Source organism: Macrotis lagotis, chromosome X, assembly GCF_037893015.1.
Source record: "Macrotis lagotis isolate mMagLag1 chromosome X, bilby.v1.9.chrom.fasta, whole genome shotgun sequence".
NCBI classification, from domain to species: Eukaryota; Metazoa; Chordata; class Mammalia; order Peramelemorphia; family Peramelidae; genus Macrotis; species Macrotis lagotis.
Window position 1 is genome coordinate 281924342 of NC_133666.1, and position 23285 is coordinate 281947626.

The window sequence follows — 23285 nt, forward strand, 5'->3', positions numbered from 1 at the left end:
CTTGTTGAAGATTCCATATATTCCAGGATACACACCTTTTGTGGCATGCCCTTTACACTTTCACAGTGCCTGGAGATGAGGAATGCTGATACAGGGGGACTAGACTTATATATACCCTTACTCAACTATGGCAGTCAGAGATGTAGCATATACCTGCAATAAACTCCTTGCTTATCTCTCACTGGCTGACTTTCATTATTGAACATGTGGGTCATGTCTGGCAGCACGCCCCGAAGAGCTGTGTAAATTAGGCTGATGCCCGGCTGCCCAGAGTGGACCGCAACACAAGCAGCCATAAAGAAACAATTCAAGGGGCAGCTAGGTGGCTCAGTGGATAGAGCACCAGCCCTGGAGTCAGGAGTACCTGAGTTCAAATCCAGTCTCAGACATTTAACCATTATTACCCAGCTGTGTGGCCTTGGGTAAGCACTTAACCCTATTTGCCTTGCATAAACCTTGAAAGAAAGAAAGAAAGAAAGAAAGAAAGAAAGAAAGAAAGAAAGAAAGAAAGAAAGAAAGAAAGAAAGAAAGAAAGAAAGAAAGGAAGGAAGGAAGAAAGAAAGAAAAAAAGAATTCAAGTACTAAGGAGCTGTAGTCAGGATCATACATGATTTAGTAGTCATCTACTATAATGGAGTAGAGAACTTAGAATATGATATTCCAGAATGCAAAGGATATGAGCTTATAACCAAGAATACCTTACCAAGAAAACTGATCATAATGCTACAGAAGATTTGTAAAAAGGATCTTTAATGAAATAGAGAGCTTCTAATCATTCCTTGTGGAAAAAAAAAAAAAACAGAACTGAGTAGAAGTTCAAACACAAGAATAGAGATGTAAAAAGTAAATATGCATGAACTAATAAAGGACTAATCAAGGATAAATCGCTTACATTCAATTATGGGAAGATGACATTTATGTCCTCTCTAAAATCTGTAATCATCAGGGGTCAGAGAAGGAGTCTTCTATGCAATGTTTTGTCTTTATGATCTTAAGAAAAAAATGGTAAAAAGGGGGATGAAGAGTATACTGGTGGTTGAAGGGGAAGGGAAATGAAGTATAGGAAAAATTATTACATGTTTAGAATGTACAAGCAAACAAATACAAACAAGGAAGAGGCTATGGAGAGAACAGCTGATACTTCAACTTCACTTCTATCTGAATTTATTAAAGGAATAATTGAACATACATAGTTGAGTACAAAAATACATTTCATTCAGTACAGAAATAGGAGAAGAGAAGGGTGAGGGGGAAATGGAAGGTAATTTAAGAGAAGGATTAGTCTTAAATAAATAAAATAAACACTATGTATATTAAAAATCTATAGTTCTTGGGGTGGCTAGGTGGCATAATGGATGAAGCACCAGCCTTGGAGTCAGGAGTACCTGGGTTCAAATCCAGTCTCAGATATTTAATAATGACCTAGTTGTGTGGCCTTGGGCAAGCCACTTAACCCCATCTTGCCTTGCAAAAACCTAAAAAAAAAATCTACAGTTCTTTTAAGTTGACAAAGAATGGGAATCTGAGAAAATATTCATGTATTAGAAAAAAGAAGAAATAAGTTATGAGATATCAGGTGAAGGAATTCAATTGTGTTGTAAGAAATATTGAAGGGGATGCTTTCAAGGAAACTTGGGAAAACTTGAATGAATGATGCTGATTGAAGTGACCAAATAATTTTATAAAATGACAGCAAAATAGTAAAGGCAAACAACTTTGAAAAAATTAAGGGCTGTGATCAGTCATACTACCAACCATGATGCCATTCAACTAATCAAGTATGCCTCCTGAAAGATATATGAAGGACTAAGAGTACAAAATGAGATTTAAAAAAAAAAAAATTGAGGTGGGGAATAGCATGGCTAAATTTGCAAATTTGAACCTATAATTGAAGAGGGAGAGGTGGAATGAATCTTATTTGTGAAATTGCATAGGTTTTTTAAAGTTCAAACCACTCTCTGGCACAAAACTCCATCTTTTAAATGCAAATGCTCTAGCAATGCTCTGTAACTGTGAATTTTGTAATACTACATTCTCTGAGGAATCAAAGTTGTGGGTGAAAGTACTAGTACTGTGTTTCCAATGATAACCCATGATTAAGAAGATGCATAAGGAATATTCATTTAAGGAACATGACTTGAAAAGGAAATAGGTTTTTGTAAGATAATAGTAATAAAATTCTATCATGGTAAGATAATTTTTAATGGTAAACGAGTTAGGAATAATAAACAAAATGTTGGCATACCCAAAAAATGTGAAAAGACTAAAAGAAAAAATATTGGGTGAATGTTTTTGTGGATTATCTATGGGAGAAGATGAATGATAAATGCATAGAAGGCATGAATGGGTTTTGATTTGCATCAATGAAAGAAATAATCATATTTATGATATAGTAAAACACAGTTTCATCATTCTCTCCATCTACATGATAAAGATATCTACTATCAAGGTTTGACAATTTGGAGCAACTTATCGACCTTTTCATATAATTTCATTACTTCTTCATTTTGTGATGGTTTTTATTTTTTTATTTTAGTTGTTTAAATTTAAATTTAAGTATTCATTTATTTTTAAATTTTAAAAATGTATATGTTTTTCAGTTGGAAAAAAAATCTGCCTTCTCATCCTCCTACTCTACCTGCATCCCATTTCAGAGCTAAAAGAAAACTAAATACCACTAACAAGGTCAGTCAATGTACTTTGTGTTGTAAAGATAGCAAAAAGCAGAGTGTAATTCTTTTGTAAGCTTACTGATTCCTGCTAAGAAATTTTTGTTTTTCAGAACTAAGAAATAAAGTTAATTTTTTAAAAGATAAAAAAATTAACTATATTAATTAACCAATTAAACAAGGCAAATTTCCAGCAAGGTAGAAACAAATGAAAAATTGAAGGGTGCTACAGTCAATGCCACTAGAAGGTGCATAAAAGATTGAAGATATGTGTGAATGTCTGGAAAAGATTAAAAAATTAATTAAAAAAAATTTTTAAAGTTTTGTAATAAAAGTAAAAGGAGGGGCAACAAATGAGATTCCAGTAATCACTAGTAGAATAAAAAAATGAATGATGCTGTTAAATATACTATGAATATGTATAGAAAAACATAAATATGAAACTCGCCAGTCCAATTCTGACAGATCTTGCCCTGAATTAGACCTCTAGATATTTCTGAGGCATTTCCATACCATATAACTTGTCCCTATTACTCAGCAATCTTTTTTATTTTTAATTATTTTTTTAGGTTTTTGAAAGGCAATGGGGTTAAGTAGCTTGCCCAAGGCCACACGGCTAGTAATTATCAAGTGTCTGAGGTCGAATTTAAACTCAGGTACTCCTGTCTCCAGGGCCAGTGCTCTAATTCAATGCACCACCTAGTGGCCCCATCAGCCATCTTGTTATGAGATCTTCTCCAATTAGAATATGAGCTCCTGGAGATCAGAAACAGTCTTACTTGTTTGTATTTCTATTACCTAAACTTAGCACAGTGTCTGACTAAGGATTAATAAGTGTTTTATTTGTTTATTTTATATGAAGCAATATGAAAGAGTTACAATCATCATCTATAGTAGGACTACCCATGAAATCAAGATCTGATCACAGTTTCAAAGTAAGTGCTACATTAAGAAGTTATATAAATTAATTATGAATCAATTTTGTAAACAAGTTTTCCTAAATGATCCCATAATCAATGTAGTTCGTTATTGTGTAGTTATTTAAATTATCCAGAAGATGGCAGTAGAATAGCTCTTTTTCTTGAAGAGAAAAAAATTACATTTCCTTAAACCGACCATTTTAAATAGTTTAAGATGTTCATAATTTGCCTTTCTTTCTTTTCTTCCTATTTTCCTAAAAATGTGAGAAGGGGTGAATAAATTAGTCAAAGGTACTCAAATGTACTCTGGGTTTATCCATCAATGTTTATTTAATACCTACTATGTGCAAGATATGATACTGAGAAGAGAACAAAATATCTAGGCCAAATTAGTTGAGTTGATAAAACATGCACATAAAAGCAAGCTCTACATGGTAGAAATGCACAATCCTTGCCTGTTCACCTTTAATTAGAGAAATGTTCATTTATTTGGTGTTAAGTTTAGAATAAACATAAATTAATCTTTTTATAAATGCATATCCCAAAAATGAAAGGCAGTAAAGATTTTTTTCAAACTATTGGTCCCAGAGAGGTTAGAAACAAAGATCAATTCCAATAGAAGTCTTCACATAAAAAAAAAAGTGGCATCTAAGTTGCACATACAGTATGAAAAAGATTTCAATAAAAAAGAAAGGAAGAAGGCATTTGAAGGGATGAGTGTATTAGAGAGATTTTATGTCAGTAAAGGTAGAAATGCAGAATCTCTGTGATATATTGTGGGAGCACAGGGTTCATTTAAGAATACAGTAGGAAAGAAAGGGCAAAAAGGAATGTCAGAGTGAGACAGTAAAGAGCTGAAAGTATCAAGTTAAAAAAAATGAACTTTAGCTTAAAAGTGGGAGAAAAAAAGGGAGAGGGTGTCAGAAAGATTTCAAAGAAGAAACTTCCATGATCAAAAATGTTTTTGTAAGATTTCTTAGAAGGTAGGAAAGAGAAGATAAATCCTGTCATTCAACTTTTTAAACACAATGTATATAGTAAATATGCACCCCTACTGATCTAATTTTCATGGACCCTCATATTTCTTACACAAGTCAGCCTAGTTTAGTGGACAGAGAACTGGCCTCAAAGCCAGGAAGATCTAAATTTAGGTTCTGCCTCCAACACAAACTGGCCATGTGACCCTGGACAAGTCACTTAACTCCTCTCTACTATAGACAACTATCAAAATGTTTAAGTTTAAGAGAAGATGTATTAGTAAAAGCTTCACTAAAATAGTATCATCCCAAGTCCAATCTCCATCCCTCTCTTTCTATGTTATACACTCAGTTTACTAATTCTCCCCAGGAATGAGTTTGTCAAAACATAATGAGAGTCACAATAATCAACATGGAGATTAAACTATAATAAGAGGACAGGAAGGGAGAAGAAAAAAAGAAAACAAAGTCATTAGGAAGGTTACCCCATATAAGAAAAGGTGGTCAGAGGAAGATAACAGTGGTCAGAGTGGATCAAACAATAGCTAAACAAAGTCCTTGAAGGCAGGGAACAAGGGTCTGCAGCATGCTGGAACCTGACCAGAGTCTGTGCTAATATATAAGTTTTTGGAAGCATTTATTTGATGATCCCCTAGACTTGTAGGTCCCAGTGAACTACTTATAGATTTGTCTATTACTTGTATATTTGTTATAATAAAATCTACCTCTCCTAAATAGAGCTAGACTACCTAGTATCATAGATCTAGAACTAGAATGGATCTCAAAGGCCATCTGTACACCTTCCTCTTACAAAGGAGAAGGCCAAAAAATTTGAACTGATATACCCAAAGTCACACAACTTAATAAATCATTGAAGTGAAATTTGAATCTAGGTGCTTTGATTAAGTAATCCTTCCACTTTTATCAATCTGGGAAAAAATACAAATAGATACCAGAATGCCCAATTCTCTAGAAAAGAGATCCCCCCCCCAATCTTTTATATGGATATCTTGAGCCAGTAAAGCAGAAATATTCACCCAATTATCATTTGTGTCATTTGTGCTGCTTTCCATCAGCTGCATCAAGGCTATTTTCCATCTTTGATGCCCACATGATTAACCTAACTCTCATCTATGGCTCCAAGAAGTTGTCCTTTCTTGAGCTGAATGACCAAACTTTCAAACTCTACTGCAGAGGCAAAACTGATGGGTTGACCAGAATGTTTCAATGCCAAAAAGAAAATTTTTACAGAAAACTCACTCAAGACAAATGCTTAAATGGTGGTCATTAGTAAAACTTTGTAATCAATTGTGAAACATGGAAAAAACTGGCACAGAACCATCCAATGTGATATGCCTGTGTCAAAAAAAGTATAGTACTCTATGAGCAAAAGAGAATTGTAGTAGCTCAAAAGAAACATGAGATTCCCAAATTCAAAGATATCTCCACTCCAAATGTTCATATGAACTATGTGTGTCCATCCTGTAATAGAGCCTTCAAAACTTAAAATGGGGAGATGAGGGGTGGAGCCAAAATGGAGACAAGAGAGGATCATCTCTTAGGTGCTCTCTGTTAAAACTTATAAACTAAGGACTCTAACTAAATTTTTGAGAGACAGAACCCACCGAAGGATCCAGTGAGGTAGTTCTCCAACCCAAGGTAACCTGGAAAAGAGTGGAAAGGCTCTGCTCCCCAGGGTTGGAGGGGTGGCCCATCAGAGCAAAGTAACTTCAGCCTCCCAGAGGCAGCCCCAGGGTCCTGGGAGTCATAGCTCACAGCAGTTGGGGGGGGGGGGGTGTCAGTTTCCTGATCTACACCTCTGGGGCCGGTGCTTTATCCACTGCGCCACCTAGCCGCCCCCCCCCCCCCCCCCCCCCCCCCCGTCTATTCTTTTTTTAATGTTATTTTTTTTCCTATTAAAGACAAAGATAATTTTCAATATTTATCTTTTTGTAAGCTTTTGAATTGCACATTTTTTAATTACTCTTCTTTCCCCTCCATCTTTTGCATGTTAGTGAGTAATCTGATATAGGTTGTACATGCATAATTGTATTTGATAGGGGCAGCTAAGTGGTGCAGTGAGACAGTCTCCACTGCACCACCTAGTTGCCCCTATCAAATAACATGCCTTGGGCAAGCTACTTAACTCCATTTGCCTTGCAAAAACCTAAAAAAGAAAAACAATTAGAGGAAAATGAAGAAGTAGAATCATTCTCTTTTCCCTACCCCATACACAAAACTGTATGATCTACAAAGTCCTTTATCAATAGAAAAAATACTCTCACTAATAGGGTTGATGACTGAAATAATTCCGCTGATACCATCTCTCAACTTCTTCCAGGCCTCAGTGAATGAGAAGTTATTCCTTTCTATCTCATAAGCAATCACTACCTGCTTCTCAGCAGAGTTGTTGAAACTAGACACTAGAGTTATCATATGTTTAAGGAATTTATTCTTCTTCAAAGTAGTTAAAAAAAATCTTCTGTGAGGCTAGCTCAGCTCCAAAATTACCAAAGGTAATTAATACATTCTCAGCAATTTTACCAGTGAGGCCCATAGCCTAAAAGCTATGCTACAAAGGGGCCCCTTGGTCAAGATAAGTCTTTAATCTCCAAGGAAAGTCCCCCAAGGTTTCCCCTGGTTAATCCCTAGGTTAGTTAGGATAAGGTTGCTACCTCTCTGAGTACTCATGAAACATGCTATCTACCTTCTAATATAGAAGTAAACGACACAGAGTACAGAATGAGACATGCATGTGTATTTATGTGTGTATACATATATTTGTACATTTTATATACATACATGTATATAAAATGTGTGTGTGTGTGTGTGTGTGTGCGCACGTGCACGCTAAGGGACACGATAGAGAGAGAAATTTGTTTTGCTTGGTTATGTCAACTCTGAAAACAAATGACCAGAGTCATAGAGGTTACACAGGTTATCATAACCACAGTTAATTCTGAAAAAGAAAATAAAAACAAAGAGTTAACAGTGAGCATAATAAAATAAAGCTTTCTTTTATTATTATTTACATTATTTGGAGGAGGAAAATAATACACATGTGCCAAGGCCTCCTCTGAAACCCAGGAGATCCCCTTTAGTGTTGGCAAATCTCATTACTTATATTAGTGATTAAGCAGTGAGCTGTAGCCCTAACAATGAGGATTATAGCAACAATGAGAGAAGTTTGATTCATAGCAGGGCTTTATGACCAGAACATGGTTCCTGAAAAATACTCATCCAAGCCAAAGAACACCTGGTTGCTGGTCTGAAACAATTCCGGAGTTTTGAGGTGGCTGAGTTCATCAGCAAGTGAGCATAAAGGATTGTTAGTACACCAAGCTCAAGGCAAAGCTTGCTTGCTGATGAAAGCTCTGGAAAGCAGGGCATTCTCCTAATAGTTTTTAAAAAAAAAAAAAAAAAAAAAGAGGAGTAAAAACAGAGGGGTGGTCTGAACATGAAGATCCTGACGAGTCTATATATTATTAACAGAAGTTTTGCTTTTCTTTCATAATCAATGGGAATATGAGGATAAAAATAGATTACTGTTGATTTAAAAAATTACTTTAAAACTAAAATGTTTTAACTAAAGTAAAAAAAAGACAAAAAGAAATTGAAGAGAATGGAATTGTAAATGTATAAAAAATAAAAAGGGACTACTGAATTTAATCAGAAACTTAAATATAGACAAAATAGGAAGTGTTGGTTGATTAATCTATAGAGGACATTTGATTTTAATTGGTCAGTTAATTCTTTCCTCAATATCACCTTATTAAACTAGTTTTTATTCCTCAGTTTCCTTAGGAGAACATGAGCAAGTTTAATAGGTAATAATTAAGAAATCTTTCATTTTGAATCCTCAGACTCAGTCACTTTCTAAAATAAGAATTACCTTCTCCCAATATATTTGCAAAAATAAATTTATAGATTTTTTCAGTCTATAGGGAACCAAGAGAGTTAAAGCATGAGGGAGTAAAAAATTTAGTCCTTTATTGTGTTTACATGAAGATAGAATGAGTATTAGCTTCAAAAATTGTTTTATTCTTCCTTTTGTAAAATACAGTCTTAGAATGGTCAAAATAATGTGGGTAGTAAAAACAGGAGCTCATGGAATGGACTCAGAATTAAGCAGGTGACTGGAGAAATGGCAATATAAAAAGACATAAAATAGGGTTCCATAGAATACTGTGATTAGAATTACTAAAACTTTCAGAGCTATTCATTTTTATAAATTATTGTCATTTTATAAATTGATTCCTTTTTTTGTTTTGTTTTTTCACTCCACTCTGCATCAGTTTATACAAGTCTTCCCAGGTTTCTCCAAAACCATCCTCTTCATCATTTATATCAATATCATGACTGATCAATACCTTATCATCCTTGTACAGAAAGAGAGGATGGGATCATAGAAATGGCATTATAGTTCCTAATTCCTTCAAAGACTAGATGAAATAATCTTTTAAGTTACAAATACAAAATTAAAAATAATCTAAGTGGCAATGGAATAATACTGGTAGATAAAAGTACACTGCAGGAGATTACCAAAGATTTAATTCAATAACATTTATTAAGGCCAGATACTGTGCTAAGCATTGGGTATCGAAAAAAAAAAAGACAGATCCAGCCTTTGAAATCTCATGAGAAAAGGCAACACACAAAAGAAAGCTGAAAAGGGGGGGTGAGGGAACCACCAGAGGGTACCCTGTGTGGGGGGTATGATGTTCCATGGAGTTAAAAACAGGCAGTGAAGTTTATAGAAAATGAAGAGTTAAGAAGTAACATGAAATAAGTGGATAACTAGCAAAGAAGAGAGTTCACCATATAGTCACGATTGATGTTTGTCCTTCATTCTCAAAGAAGACCATGAGATCAGGGAGGTGATACCATGACAAGTGCATGAATTGGATTTGAGTGAGGAGGTGGTACTGTGCTAAGTCACCAGTCTTACTTTCTCCTCCAGAGGCGTCTGGATTCAGGGTTAAGTGACTTGCCCAAAGTCACACAACTAGTAAATGTCAAGGATCTAAGGCAGGATTCAACATCTGATAGACAGCTGGGGAGTACATTGATAATGCTTAGAAATTTTAAACAGTTAAAGGAAAGTCTACAGTATAAGTGTTCATTGCCAAGACTCCATGCAAAATTAGAGGAATGCCTGAACCTAAAATGTAATTAAGAAGTGTATTAAAAATGAAATAATTATGTTAATTTTTGTTTCTAAGTCAATGTGCAGCCTGTAAGGAGTCTACTTCCATTTGAGTTTGACACCTCTGGTCTACATTATATTGTATACATTGTGAAGTTTACATTATGTTCATCTAGGAAGAATTTGCCAAAGACACCATTAAGAACCATAAAGAATGAAAAGACCAAAAAAAGATTTGATTTGACAATACCCACACTGATGAAATCATGGGTCCAAGATTTATTTGTTCATTGAAGTTTTTCCAGTTATGCATTAATGATTATATTTTGTCCTCTGTCTAAAGACATACAGGTTAGGAATTTATATGCAAACATCTATAATAGACACAATTTATCAAATATTAAAATACTAAAATTTAAATTTCTTTATCCTTCCATATACTCTGCCATATTCCTTCTAACTATATTTTTCATACTTATATGTCATGTTTCCACCTCCTCCCCCCCATTTTCCCAGTCTATTATTAGCTTGACTTTCCTCCCTTCCTAGTCCTGACTTAATAGTTCACCAGTTCAGACATTCACTATCATCTTCTTTTGAATGCTCTGTTCCCTTGTTCTATCATTCTTCACAGTTTACCAACTCCAACCACTATCTACCTTCTCTATTACTGGTTCTTCCTTCTAGGAGAAATCATGGAAGTATATGGTCTTGAATTCACTACAAAAATAATGTATTCTAATTTCAACTAGATTGTAGTCTCCTTAATCTTCCCTGATCGATTTTCTTTAAAAAATTAAGTCTCTCTTTTGTTTTTACATCACCATTATTTCTCCCCCTCCCCACTAATCTCTCTTTTAGTACACAGGAGGGAAATGGTTCAGAAAGTCCTGATCAATTGATTCTCTACTACTTGTAACAAAGAATCAAAATGAAAGGGTATGAAATTGGGAAATAGTTCAGTAAAACTAAGCAACTCAACAACAAAGTCCAACAATGAGTCTGACAAAATATTCAATGTTTCACATCCACAGTTCCCCACCTCTGCAAAGAAAAACTTTACTTCAAGATTAAACTTGCTTATTATAATTACACAGTGCTTAGTTTCAGTTTTTTTCTGTTGGGGTTTCTATTTACATTGTTGTAATCATTAAGTTTGTTGTTTTCCTGGTCGGGCTTTCTTCCCATGCTCCACTGAATATTTCATATTCATCTTCATTGACTTTCTAACAACCTGTGATGACCTCAAGTCCCTGTTCTATTACTGCCTTCTCAGCAAAAGACCTCATCTTCTATTTCACTTGAGAAAACAGAGGCCATCCAAAATGAACACACTTTTTCTATACCCTAAATGTCTGATGTCCCCTATTCTTTTACCCTTTTCCCCATTCTCTGGGAATGAAGTGCCCTTCTTACCCAGGATAACGCTTCTACTTTATGTTTATAATCCCATTCCTGCTCTTCTTCTGGTTCCTACTGCACTAATAGCAAACATGCGAACCTCTTCCTCATCCTTAAAAGACCTTTCTAAGACTCAGCCATCTATTCAATCTATTATCCATAACTTTCCTTCCTTTCATAATCAAATTAGAAATCAATCAATCAGCAAGTATTTATTATAAAGAAATGAGTACACAGAATGACACTAATAACCCCAGTGCTTAGTACAGGACTCTGAAGACAACAGTCATTTAACAAAATATTTGTGAAATGGAATGAAAGAAAATGAGTTCTGTTTCAAAACCTATGGGATCCTTCCTACTAATAGAGCCTTTTAGGGTATGTCTGTCCTATCCTACTGACACAGTGAGGCTGCAGGTGCCCTAATGCCTAGAATGCCTTTATTTTAGAGAGGCCAGAGAAAGAACATGGGTCCCTTAAATCCAGTCCCTTCATCTTCATCCTCATCCTCATCAATCCAATGAATAAATTAGAGCTCAGATTATAGAGGGCCTTGGAAATTTTAATTTATTCTGTAGGCACAGGGAAGCTATTTAAGATTCTCTAGCAATGGAGTAACATAATCAAAGGGCAGCTAGATGGAGTAGCAGGTAAAGCACAATCCTTGATGTCAGGAGGGCCTGAGTTCAAATCTGGCCTTAGGCATTTACTAGTTGTGTGACCTTGAGCAAGTCACTTAATACTGATTGTCTCACATTCAAAGCCATTTCCAGTCTTCCTGATTCATTTTTGGTCACTGGATCCAGATAGCTCTGAAGGAGAAAGTGAGCTGGTGATGTAGTACAGCATTCCCTCACTCAAATTCAATTCATGTGCTTATCATGGCATCACCAACCTGATATCATGGTCTTATTTGAGAATGAAGGACAAACAACAACAATACAATAAAGATCAAATGACACATAGATAAATGAATCTGGCAACTAAATGGTTATGTGGAATACACAATAAGCTTTTAAGAAAATTTGACTTATAACAATAATAGCTAGTATTCATATGATATTTTAAGGCTTACAAAGACCTTTACATTTTATCCTCCCAATAACCCAGGCAGGTAACTTCTAGTATTATCCCCATTTTACAAGTGAGAAAACTGAGACAAAAATTACATCCAGGGTCTCACAGCAAGTATGAAGCAAGATTTGAATGCAGATTTTCCCGACTAGGTTCAATATTCAGTTCACTGCACTACTTAGTTGCCTCTTGATAATTAGACTCACTAGATTCTGGAATAAGTATTTTATTATTTTCCTCCCCTCTTGGTTCCTCCTAGGGAGTGAGATGGCTTCTTTAGAGAAGGCTTGGACAGGGACTTAGGTGAAGGTTTATTACTATAATTGGATGTGACTCCTGTTTGGGAAGCAGGTTTTGTGGCTTGGCCCTGCTCCTGTTTATTTGCTCTTGGCTGACAGGCAGGTCTTATAGGTTGCCCAGTTATTCTGGCTGGGTGAGGTTCCTTTCTTATTTGACAGGATGATTTCATTGGCTGCCCAACTACTCCTATTGGCAGAGATCTCTGGGTCCCAGATGCTCTATCTAGCTTTGATCCTTGTGATTTGGAGGCTGGTCTCCTAGTTGATTCTTTAAGCTGTGTTTCTGTAGTCTGATGCTGTCCTGACTTTGGTGCTTGTCTCATAGGCTTCTTAGACACTCCTACATATTGGAAGCCTGGGTTCCAAGGCCATCTTAAATGGAAATTTGGTCTCATAGGTTGAAAAGATGCTCCTGCTGGCTGTAGTCGAAGGGTTTGCAAATGGCCTATCTGGGAGGAAAATCTACAGGCTCTTAAATTTTTTGGCTGAGATCCCTGGTATGGGGCTTGTATACTTTGAGAAATGGATCTAGGTGATCTTGCCAAATGATGTACTTGGGGAGATCTTGCAAAATGATGTACTTGGGGAGATCTGGAGAACTTCCCTAATGCTACATCTTGATGAATTCTCTGGGATTGGCTAACCTCTCTGCCAGGACTTCTACCTTGTATATTGGCTCTTCTATTGTGAAATGTCAGAGGGCCTAAGAATCTGGGCCAAACCCCTGGCCAAACACTGGGGCCCATAGCCCAGTAGGGTCTCTGAGGATTCCAGTAATGATTACTCCTAATTCTGGTCAGAGGGTGCCACAATGCCCATGGGCCAGGTGTAAATGATGTAGTAGGGTAGGAAGCATGAGGTTGGGGGTGGACTCCCCTAAAAGTCCTAGTCCCTCTTGTTGGCTTTTGACAGTGGTTTCCTGGTAGATTTGTATTCTGAGTATGACTTTGGGGCATCCCTTCCTCACCTGCCTCAGCTGTGACTTCATTAAGGATTCCTTGGACACCTTGGACTTTCTCGCAGTCCTGATCCACCTGGATCCCCAACTCTCTAGCCAATGATGCCATATCTTCCACAGACACATATTTGAGAGGAGAGCACATTACCTCCTTCAGGGCTATTTGGAGGTCCTTTGCATATCTTCCGCTATCCCCCATATCACTCTCCTCTAGAAGCAGCAGTTGTGATGGCTTCAGTTTCAGAACTCTCTGGAAGAGTTGAGCTTCTTCACTCTCCCTAGACTGGGGACTGAGAATGAAATAACACTTTTCCTTACCAGCTTCTCCTAGAAATGCCAGGAGGTTCCATTCCTTCTCACCTGGACAGTCAGTAAAAATGAACACAGCTGAGGAAACTTCCATTAAAAAGCCAAACTGTGTCCAGAAGTACTCCAGGTCTCCCCTAAGGTTGGCCACAGCCACAGGCTCTTGGAAAAGGTTAGGGTTGTCTTTACTAGAGCTACTATTAGGGAAACACCAAGTAATCTCAACCAAGCCATCAGAGATTTGTCGAGGAAGTGTTGAGATATGGGAGTCTCGGTGGAGAAAGATGTAGGGAGGTTGCTTTGAGGAAGAACTGAGTACTACATTAAGGATCCTTGATTTAGATGAACCACAGCACCCCAATCTAACAAAAGAGATAAGTGGCATTTTCATAAACACTAGGGACTCAATGCCAACCTCAGTAGTATCTCCTAGGGATTGCATTGAGTCCTTTGGTACAATGTTCTTCATGGCACCTAGCATCAAAATGCATTTATTGTTCTCTGCATCTGGTAGTAACAGGGGAAGGGCAAAGTGACACTTAAACATGTTTCCCAAGACCTCCTTTTGCAAAGAGTTGTCAGAACAAAGCATGATGGCACAAAGGACATCAAGGGGGTTAATGGTCTCTTTTTCTCTAAGACTCATGTTTTCTATCTTAGTGATCAGTTCTTCTTTGCCGTTGTCATCTAGAACCATCTGGTTGAGGACTGTATCTCTGGCAGTCACATCCAAGGATTGAATTTTTACTAGGAAATTCAAAGCTAAATCTGCTGATGTCTGAGGAATCCAATGACAACCATGGTCCAAATGAAACTGATGAACAAAACTTGATTGAAGCTTTCTATTCCTGTCCATTGCCAAACATGACAGGATTTCTTTGAATGTTTTTCTTCTCTCTAAAGAAACAAGAAATACAGTGAATGTAAAATGATCCTTAAGAACAAAGTTAACTTTTGTGAGTAGTTTTTTGTGGAATTTATCTTTGACTTAGAGAAAATGTAAATCTGATCTCCAACATCCACTTTTCCCTTTTTACTTTGTAAGAATAGAGCTCCTTTGAGTATTCTACCTATTTAAAAGTAGTAACAGTTGTTCAATAAGAACACTTCTTGAATCAATCAGTCAATCAAAACCAAGAATGAACAGTCAAAGCTATGGTGTGAAAAACTTGTACAAAAGAGATTCTAGGGGTCAAGTAGTAGAGAAAGAATAGAGTAATAAGCCAAGAAATAGCAGTCCCAAGGCAAAAAAGGGAAGATAGGATTGAAATGTGGCAGAAAAGGGAGATAGCAAGGAGGGTCATTAATTCTACAGATATCTCAAAAAAGACCTGAACTGATGCTACCAGTGTACCCACCTACTCAAGAACCCATCTACCCAAAAGAGGATATGTTCTTTCCTAAACTCCCTCTCCTATTACTTGTCTATTCATAATCTCTATAATATAATCTTATTTTCATTACCTAAACTTAATTCAATAACCTGAACTTATCCACAAAATGGTCAGAGGTTAACAAAAGACAAACATAAATGTAAGTTATATTGGCAAAGATGACACACACAAAAAAAGGAAAAGGACAAATATTGGAGGAACCATGGGAAATCAGCTGAAGTACTGTTGGTAAGCCTATGAAGAGATACAACCATTCCAGAAAGAAATTTAGAATACACAAAAAGATACTAACAGTGTATGTCATTCCGTTTATCTATACCACTTCAAGGCCTATATGCAAAAGAGATCAACAAAAAAGGAAAATAAAAAACCTAGAAACTAAGGGGATACCTTCAGTTGGGGAATGGATAAATAAATTTCAATATATGAATGTAATGACCTATCACTGTACTGTAAGAAAAAAGAAAATGGACTATTTCAAAGAAGCATGAAAAAAACTTATGGACTGATTCAGTATGAAGTAAGCAGAACCAGGAGAATAATTCTAATACTAATAATTAGAGAATACTCCAAAAACAGTATTATTAAAAGGATCAATTGAAAATTTTTGTAAACTGATGAACAAAAGAAGCAGAACCAAGGGAACAATGTTGTATAATAAATAAATAACAATAATAAATAACAAAACATAATAAAGACAAGCAACTCTGAAAGCTCTAATAACAATTCAGCTATCTATCATTAATGATTCCAAAGGACCAATGATGGTGTCATCATTGATGCTATCCATCTCCTGAAAGAGAGATGAAGAATCCAGGGGGCAGTACTATATATATCTAGATAGATAGATAGATAGATAGATAGATAGATAGATAGATAGATAGCTATAGACTTAGTTCATGCTTAATGAAGAAAATTGTTTTGTTTGAGTGTGGATATTTAAAACAAGGAATTAATCTTTTTAATGTGGTAGGGGATGAGAAGGTAAAAATAGATTTTTGTAATTAGACAAATAAAATTTTATTTAAAATTATAATAAATAAATTTAGGCAAGAAAAATTTTCTAAAAGGGGGCTCAGTACAATGATGATTGAACTTGTAATGTTTTGTCTAAAATAAATTCCCTATGGTTACAGAAGGAACATCATATTGACCTTAAGTTTAAAATGAACTGCTTATTGTTACAAAGTTTATCTCAAAATATTAATACTTGCCTCCAACTTCTTTTGAACTTCAAAAATTGCCTTCCAATGTATTCCTTAGTTGCTTCTTTTGGAAATGGTGATTGATATCATTATTAAGCTGAACTTAATGGGGAGTTGGGAAAATAACATCTAAATCAACTTTGTGTTGTGCTGGAAAAAGAATCATTGTTTTCCTACCCAAGAATTGGATGGGTTATGAGGTCTTGTCTCAGCTCTGAAAGGCCTACTATGATAAAAATGGATGTGTTCAGTAGAGATCACTTCTCCCTTAAATGTTTCCCAAACTTGTAAAAGTATATTTTTCCCAACTCCAATGTAGTTATTGACAACCAACCCTTCAATTTAGTCAAGCATTCAATAAGCATTTTTAAGTGCATAAAATGTGCAGGGTACCTTGTTAAGCACTGGGGATACAAAAATGAAAATGAAACAGTCTGTTATCTCAAGGAACTGAATGTCTGCATAAAGTTGACTTGAAAAACATCAGTGAGCAAAGTGGGTTCTAGTTCCTCCTACTATATCACACTTAAAAGTATACAGCATCTATCAAACTACCCTTACAATTAAAAGGGAGAAATGTGGCTAAAGATTCATAAAAGAGTTTGAGCATTCAAAAAATTATTAAACTTTTTTTCACTGGTGAATGATATAGAATCTATATTTTTAAAGTTAAGCCTTTCTCCAGTTTCAATTGTTGCTCCCGTTTTAGACATTAGGCCTCTGATCTCCCAAACCTTTTCAAGCATCAAAATTCCCAAGTCTAGAGGCAGCTAGGTTGCTCAGTGGATAGAGCACTGGCCCTGGAGTCAAGAGGATCCGAATTCAAATTCAACCTCAGACACTTAATAATTACCTAGCTGTGTGATCCTTGGCAAATCACTTAATCCCATTGCTTTACAAAAAAAAAAAACCTCAAAATTCCCAAGTCTAAGCTGAAATAGTATGCTTTCTCTAAGTGTAATAACTAAGTTGAATTTTTTTTTTGCAAGGCAAATGGGGTTAAGTGGCTTGCCCAAGGCCACACAGCTAGGTAATTATTAAATGTCTAAGGCCAGATTTGAACTCAGGTACTCCTGACTCCAGGGCCAGTGTTTTATCCACTGCACCACCTAGCCACCCCTAAGTTGCAATGTTAATAATTTACAGTGTGATGTGGTAGATGGAGAACTCAGAGATGAAATCTCAACTCTGATAGCATTTTGTGTGACTTGGCCAATCATTAAATCTCTCAGTACCTAAGCTTGGACAGTAAGTTGAAGAAAAGTTATTGACCAATATTAGGGGGAACTATTTCCTCAACTCAGCATTACCTCTATCAATATAATTACAAGTCTGATTCCTATCCTAATTTATTACATATGTGGTGAAAGGTGACATATATTACCACCCTGTCTTGCAGAGGAGCACCTGACTATTAGGCTGACCAAAAGTTGCAATTTTTAGCACTTTCTATTTTCTTCCTGGCTCCAGATACTCTTTTCCTGCAATCCCTACCTCTGAAAAAAAGTGGACACAGGGGAGACTAGCAAGACAGTTCCACACTGTCTAATGCAACATCAAAATTCTATGATTGCTTACTTTAAATGTTGTGAAAATATTTGTGTGTATGTAGAGCTAATTTTATCACTTTACCTTTTAAATATGCTGCTGCCTCCTCCTCCTCCAGAGAGACTTCAGTCGCTAGATTCTCATAGCTCTGTTCATCATTCAAGTATCCAATCATGTCATTCTTCCCAGAGTCCTCAGTATACTCCAGATCTACACAAGCTTCCTCTTCCTCTGCTGATTCTACATCTTCAAATTTTGTCACAGGTTCTAGATAATCCTCTTCTCCTAAGTCTAAATAAGTATCTGGACTCTCACCTACCCATTCTTCCTCTAAATACACAAAACCTTCTGGATTTTCAAAGGCCTCTCCATCCACTGAATCCATTGTGTCTTCCAGCTCATCTCCTTCCTCTTCCTCCTCCCTGGAGGACAAATTGACTGCTGAATTACTAACTCCCTTATTTCCCAAAGGTCCAGTAGTTTTTTCATCTAGGTTTTCCTCTTCTATAGGCATTGAGGCATCAGTATTTTTGTACTGTTTCTTTTCAAAGAGCTGAGTAACTTCTGAATTCTTGTTCTCTTCCATGAATATAGAAGTTTCTACTTTCTCATATCCTTTCTTTTGTTTAACAAATTCTGGGGGGGGAAATGGATTTTTTTCTCAAATTAAAAAATGAATTTTCCAACAATTTGTGTTTTGATAACCTTATACTAGAGAAGAGAACTAGGCAACCTCACTCACTTAAGTTAGTCTTGTTCTCCAGCCAAAAATTTTTCTCCCACTAAGGAAAGCAAATGGATTTATTGGACTCCCCCAAAAGTTGTTATCTTTAAGGGACTTAGAATTAATCAGAAATCTTGACCCACAAAACATATGGAGGCTCCTAAAATCAATTCAATTTCCCAGGGACATAGGCATTAAGGACAGCCCAGAGTTATTCTAAGCTTAGAAATTCCCAAATGAAATGGGAAAATCTCAAAAATAAATAAAGTTTGCATTTCTGGCTGTCATAGAATCTGAAAAATAGAAGGGACTTTCAGAAGCTTCTCCCTAGTTCTGTAACTATTTCCTCCAAAGCTTCATTTCAAGAATGCCTGTTATATATTTTTTAAGGTTTCTAGGAATGGAGATTCTACTATCTATTGGCAGCCTAGAGAAATATTAAACAATTTTTATTAAAGGAAATATCTACCAACTCCCTCCCCCCCACTACAATTTAATTCCTCCTCTGGAGAAAAAAAAAATTATCACATGTGTATCCTTAAGAAATTGAGAGGAAAAAATGAATTATTTGTATCTCTTTAGCAAACTATACACACTAATAGATATAAAACCTATCCTTCAACTATAGATATGTAGCTACTAGATCATCACATCCAAGGCATTTTCAAAATAGTTAGTGGGTATAGCCAGCACAACATATGAAAAAAATTTTTTTCTGTGAAAAATTAACTGATCCTTATAATACTCAAATTCCTAACCTTGAAAGTATTAGTAACATGCTCAGCTCAGTGGATCTTAATGTAGAAATTTTCCAAGTTTCCCTAATAAAAAATATCAATATCATGTATATATTTATATAATATATATAAAATTTGTTCTAATAAATGTAAATGAATACAAAGTAGTCAATCAATCAGAAATCTGAGATAGAATGTGTGTGATGTTTACCATTCTCTATATCTAAATAAAGTTAAAATCTTTGGAACCTGTTTATATTGAAGCTGTATGACATCTATTTATGCCACTGAAACTGCTCTAAAAAGAAAGAGGAAACGCTCTTAGAAAGGTAAAGTATACAGCTCATTCAAAATAAACTTAAAAGTTTAAGATCTTCTAAATTTATCAAAAAGAAATGTAACTATAAGGGAAAATGTAAAAGCAAACCATTTAAAATGAATTATTTCTTAAGAAAATCAGACTTAAAAAAAAAAAGTAAAATCTCAACTCACCAAGGGCAGGCCACCAACTGGTTGCTGATGCCGGAAAAGCACGATGTAAACATTCAAGGAACTGCTGACAGCTTCTCTCTTCCTTTTTCTCTATAAGAATTGAATATATTCCTACTTTTCTTCAATGGGTCTGTAACAGTCTCCAAGATCTCAAACTCCTCTTCAGAAATGAGGTTTCAAGAAATTAACGTATCTTATACAGAATATCTTGCTGCAGAATTTTATCTAACTTTTGACTTTCCTTTTCAATGATTACAGAAGCCATAATCAGAGTAGCCATTGTTCTTTTCACTCGACCTGGAAATAGATTGTGAAAGTAGTTCTGGGGGCAGTCATCTGAAATGAAAAGGTCTGGCTTTTAATAAATCTATACAGTTAATAGTCATTCACCCATTATATTAAAATCCACCAATTTTCCCAACTTACATTCACAGTATCTCCTGCCTTCAACTATGTATTTCACATTATTTCTATACTCTACTTTCACTTTCTCAATATCACCATATCCTTCAAAAAAAAATTAAACAATAATTGAAACATTTATAAAGCACTTTGAAGTTGGCAAATGTTATTTCTTTTCTGAAAAGCAAAAGCTATTTATTCTCTTCTTTTCTCATAACAATTCTCACATAATCCTGCAAAGCAAGAACTATTTTTAGAGAACAGAAACCAGATGCTAGGTGGTTAAGAAATCAATTGCCAGCGAGTCAATAGAGTCAATAAGTGCTGAATTTAAGATCTTGTAAAATGTAAATTCCTTAAAAGGGAAGTGTTTTCATTTTTGTCTTTTTATCCAGGCTGCCTTTCATATAATAATAATAATAATAATTAATTAATTAATACTGAATTTTGTTGAATTTGAATGTAGTAAATCCATTCATAGAGCCATTAGATCTGGCATACATGCCAGCCAGTAAGATGGCAGAACAAGATTAAAATGTAACCTGAAAATACTTCTAAAAATAATTTAAAATATGATAGAACATAAATAATGGAAATATGTGGTTTTCTAGGAAAATATGTGGCCAGAAGGGATTCTTTTTTTTTTTGAGTTTGACAACATGCAATAAAGCAGGGGTATCTAACCTTTTAGCTCTTCTGGGCTGCATTTAGGTTACTTGACAAGTTATTATTCAGTACAGCCCAAAACAGCTAAAAGATTGGACACCTTTGCAATAGAGTATTGTTGTAATGCCATTTCTTCAGCGGATGAATGGTGGCTTTTTAATAGACTGTTTAAAAAAAATTTTCATTGCTATCTTTTTTCTATCAACAACATTTTCTAGAGCAAAACCAACCAATATATTGAAAAAACCTGACATAGAATTGTTAATGATAAAGTTGGTATCTATATAACACTCTTTTCAAAGTACTTTAAAATATCTTATTCTCACACCACTGAAAAGTAGCCATTATTATTATTATTATTATTATTATTATTCCCATTTTACAAGGATCAGGCAGAGATTAAGTGATTTGCACAGGACCACACAACTAATACATGAGGCAGGACCAAGAAACAAGATCAGCACTCAATCCACTGGACTCCATGGTCACTAGTTCTGCAAAGAAAGATGATTTTTTTCATATAATTTCTTTTGTCACATATTTCAAGTTTGGTCAACATATTTCAGTTTACATCGTTGCAATCATTGTGTATATTTTTCCTGATTCTCTTAAGTTCATTTTGTATCAATTCACAGAAGTCTTCCCATGCTGTCCCTTTCTTGAAAGGATAAATTATCAAAGAACTTGAATAGACAATTTCAAAAGAAGAAATAAATTAGTAACTATATTTAATTAAAACTCTTTAATAGTTAAAGAATTAAAGAAAGGAGGGTTTGAGTTAGCATCTTTTCTCTTTCTTAACTTTCCTATTTCTGTCAAGGGGATGATCATTCTCGTCAGTCAGACTCAATTTCAGTAATGTATAAGAAATAATAATTTAAAAGGAACAGAAAAAAACTCTTAAATGTTAACAGTTATCATTTAACTGTAGTTTTGTTTATATCCATGTACTTATATTGTTTCCTCACATAGACTTTATCCTCCTTGAAAACAGGGACTGTTTCAGTTTTGTCTTTTTATATTCATCACCCAGTTCGGGGCAGGGTGGAATAGTCAAAAAAGCTTCAAAGTAGTGCAACAAGGAGAAAAATCTCCTTAAATAGAGGTTTTGGAGTTTATAGCTTCATCATACAATCAGATGGACAGAAAGTGATGTTTTTGTTTTCGTTTTAATGTTTGTCCTTCATTTTTCAAAGACCACATCAGGGAGGTGATGCCATGACAAGCATGTTAATTGAATTTGAGTGAGTCACCAGACTCACTTTCTCCTCTAGAGCCATCTAGGTCCAGTGGATAGATATAAATCAGGAGATGGCCTTGTATTCAAGGCAATCAGCATTAAGTGACTTGCTTGAGGTCACACGACTAGTAATAGTCAAATGTCTGAGGCTGGATTCAAACTCCCATCCACCTGAATTCAAGGACAGTGCTCTTCCATTACACCACCTAACCACCTTTGAGTGATAATGAGGTGGAGCATCAGAGGTAATAGAAGCCCATTTATTCCCTATATCCACCACTCTAATAGGTTTTTGAGTAACTATTATTTTATTGTGCACTATGTTTTCATCTGGATTATTTTTGTGTATATGTGGGCAGTTTGTTGAGGGTGGCATTAGGGAATTCCCTCCATAATCATTTCTTTCACCTAAACATCTATGATCCAATAAATTCTAGGGTGGAGTGAGGTACACAAAGCTAAAGTAAATAATGTCAAAAAATTGTTGCACACTAATTACATATATCACAGATACAAAGTTGGAAGGACCTCAAAGATCATCCAGTCCAGAGGTTCTTTATCTGGAATCTGTGTGTTAGCTTTTTTGAACTCTATTTCAACATAATTGGTTTCCTTCATAACACAATTTTCCTAGTTTCAAGTCCAGCTTAAAAGTCTGTCCATATGAGGTTGTCCCTTGTTGAGGTTACCAAGTATATAATAATAAATTAAAAATATATATCTAGGTACATTGATGACAAAGTAGCAGCAATATCTTCAAAACTGTAGAAAGCTTGAGACCCCATCCTGTACCACAATTGGGAATTCCTTTGCTTTTTATTATGGAGGCTTCCAATATTAAATGTTTTTTAAAAACAAGTCACAAATGCGTTGTTTTTTTTTTTAGCAACTGCTTATGCAATGAAAACAACTGCCAAATCTGATGTCATCATTGGTTTCAGTTTTACAATATTAGTAGATATTCAGTCTTGTCTATACTCTGGGATACTTTTTGATGATGACTACCCCTTTTCTAAATATCTAGGAATTCCTAACATAGAGCTTATAGACTCCAGTCAAGCAGTTTCAATTTAATTCAACAAGGACCTAAAATGCTTCAGGCACTTTATTAGGCATGAGGATACAAA

At 35.4% G+C, this 23285-nt stretch overlaps 1 protein-coding gene across 1 annotated transcript; it reads right to left on the reverse strand.

Annotated features, from left to right (window-relative positions):
• Positions 1-6524: 6524 nt before the first annotated feature.
• Positions 6525-22943, reverse strand: CARD6 (caspase recruitment domain family member 6). The gene is made up of 4 exons (XM_074201998.1): positions 22888-22943; positions 19851-19969; positions 17982-18533; positions 6525-14647 (listed from the first exon to the last, which is right to left on the reverse strand). The coding sequence occupies exons 1-4, from the start codon at positions 22941-22943 to the stop codon at positions 12417-12419; spliced, it is 2958 nt and encodes a 985-aa protein (XP_074058099.1). The 3' UTR covers positions 6525-12416.
• Positions 22944-23285: the final 342 nt, after the last annotated feature.